Source organism: Pelophylax lessonae (genome assembly GCF_965119305.1).
Source record: "Pelophylax lessonae genome assembly, chromosome: 6".
In the NCBI taxonomy this organism is placed as follows: domain Eukaryota; kingdom Metazoa; phylum Chordata; class Amphibia; order Anura; family Ranidae; genus Pelophylax; species Pelophylax lessonae.
The window spans coordinates 14,587,276-14,589,520 of record NC_138773.1 but is presented as its reverse complement, the minus strand read 5'-3'; the positions used below and the strand labels follow the sequence as shown (position 1 = coordinate 14,589,520).

The following is a 2,245-nucleotide window of genomic DNA, read 5'->3' as shown; positions in this document are numbered from 1 at the left end:
CCCATTTTTTTTTTTCATTTCATTTTTTTTTTTTCATCTTTTAGTGTACTTGTTAGATCTCAGGACTTTATGACCCCAGATCTCACAAAAAAAGAGGTCCTCTTGCACCTATTTCTATTACACGGAATGTTTACATTCCTTGTAATAGGAATAAGAATGATCAAAATTATTTTTTTTTTTAAAAATGGTGTAAAAATAAAAAATAATAAATAAAATAAATATAAAAAAAAAAAAAATGAAAGCGCCCTGTCCCCATTAGCTCGTGCGCAGAAGCAAACGCATATGAAAACCTGCCCACATATGTAAATGGTGTTCAAACCACACATGTGAGGTATCAACGCGATTGTTAGAGCGAGAGATATAATTTGAGCCCTAGACCTCCTCTGTAACTCTAAGATGGTAACCTGTAGAACTTTTTAAATTGTTGCCTATGGGATTTTTAACTACCAAAGTTTGTCGCCATTCCGTGAGCGTGCGCAATTTTGAAGCATGACAAGTTGGGTATATATTTACTCAGCGTAACATTATCTTTCACATTATGGAAAAAATTGGGCTAACTTTACTGGATTCTTATTTTTTAATTCATAAAAAGGGATTTTTTTCCAAAAAAATTGCGTTTGGAAGACCGCTGCGCAAATACGGTGTGATAAAAAATATTGCAATAATCTCCATTTTATTCTCTAGGGTCTCTGAAAAAAATATAATGTTTGGGTGTTTTAAGTAGTTTTATAGTAAAAAATCCTGATTTTAACTTGAAAACACCGAGTGTGAAAAATAGGCCTGGGGCTTAAGTGGTTAAGACTGTTAATCATCTGTTGACTCATCTGTCAATCAGGAGCTCCAGTGTCCTACAGCCCGACCAATCAGCTTTCATCACATTCTATTTAAAGCCATAACCCGCACCCAACATTGCTTAAGAAACATTGCTTGCACATGGTGTCTGTTTGAGATTTTCTTTTTTTTTTAAACTGATTCATAGACGTTGGTGGACAAGCAGCTGCATCATTAAAATCCTGGGAAATATAGGATCCCCCTTCCGACAGAATTACTCACATTTAATTTTTTTTTTCAGTCGTGGACGATCATGGCATTTCCCACAGATCGGGTATATTTTATCATAATGTGTCTGGAGTCCATTATCGGAACTTTCACAAATATTTTCATCATCCTTAGAATTTTGTTCACCTATTGGAAACGTCAACATGTAAGTGGATGTGAGAAAATTATTGCTGCTTTGAGCATCTCCAATATAGGTTTTACCTATGCGATTTTTGCCACTATTTTAGTATTTAGTGTCTGGCCCAATCTTATTTTCATCACTGAAGTCTATGATTCTCTTTTTGTTTTCACCTTTTTTGTCTTCATGACTTCGGCTTGGCTGACGGCATCTCTCTGCTTCTACTATTACGTCAAGATAAATAATTTCAGCTCCAACCTTCTCTCTCGGCTGAAGCTAAAGATTAATTCTCTTGCTTCACGGATGATTGTCATGTCAGTTCTACTTTCTTTTCTTTGTTCTTTGGTAAATATATTACAGATGATTGTGGAAAGTAAAACGAAGAAACAATCTGTAATTTCAACGTTCAGCAACACATCGCAGGTGTCTACCTCATATTTAGAATATAATATCAAGCTTTACATCTCCTTTGCTGGCAGTTTTATACCTTTCTTTATTAGTGTCACCACCACGGCTTCCATTGCCTGGTCACTGCACCTCCACAAACTGAGAATGGTGAAGAACCAAACATCATCCACCAACGGCAATGTGAGAAAATACGAAGGTGCCGTAAAAATCATGATCTGTCTGTTGGCCTTCTATGCTCTGACCTATGCGGTTCTTTGCCTTTTTTATTTCAATGTTGTCAATCCGTCTAGCAGCGGCTTTTGGGGTTTTCTGATCATTATATGCTCATATAGTTCAATTCAATCAATTCTTCTTTCTCTTTCCACAACAATGCTGAAGAGAGCCTGGATGAAAATGTTTAACTGCAAAGCTGGATCCGGTGATGAGGAGGAAACTAGAGAAGAGTAGATTTTGAATTTTTGGAACATTTTTTTGTTGTGTTGCCACTATATTTAAATATTGTTAATTGTTTTTTGTTTTTTCACTAAAATTTCTATAAGACTCGGTCCACACTACCGCGACTTGTCAGGCGACTTGTCAGCCTGACAAGTCACGGTCCCTCGCGGTCCATTGACTGCTACAGGACCGATTCAGTCGCTCCGACTTAGAAAAGGGGTCCTG

At 36.8% G+C, this 2,245-nt stretch overlaps 1 protein-coding gene across 1 annotated transcript; it reads left to right on the top strand.

Annotated features, from left to right (window-relative positions):
- Positions 1-1,363: 1,363 nt before the first annotated feature.
- Positions 1,364-2,032, top strand: LOC309558425 (taste receptor type 2 member 39-like; the record flags this gene model as incomplete). The annotated part of the gene is made up of 1 exon (XM_082261499.1): positions 1,364-2,032. The coding sequence occupies one exon, from the start codon at positions 1,364-1,366 to the stop codon at positions 2,030-2,032; it is 669 nt and encodes a 222-aa protein (XP_082117625.1).
- Between the last annotated feature and the right edge of the window lie 213 nt (positions 2,033-2,245).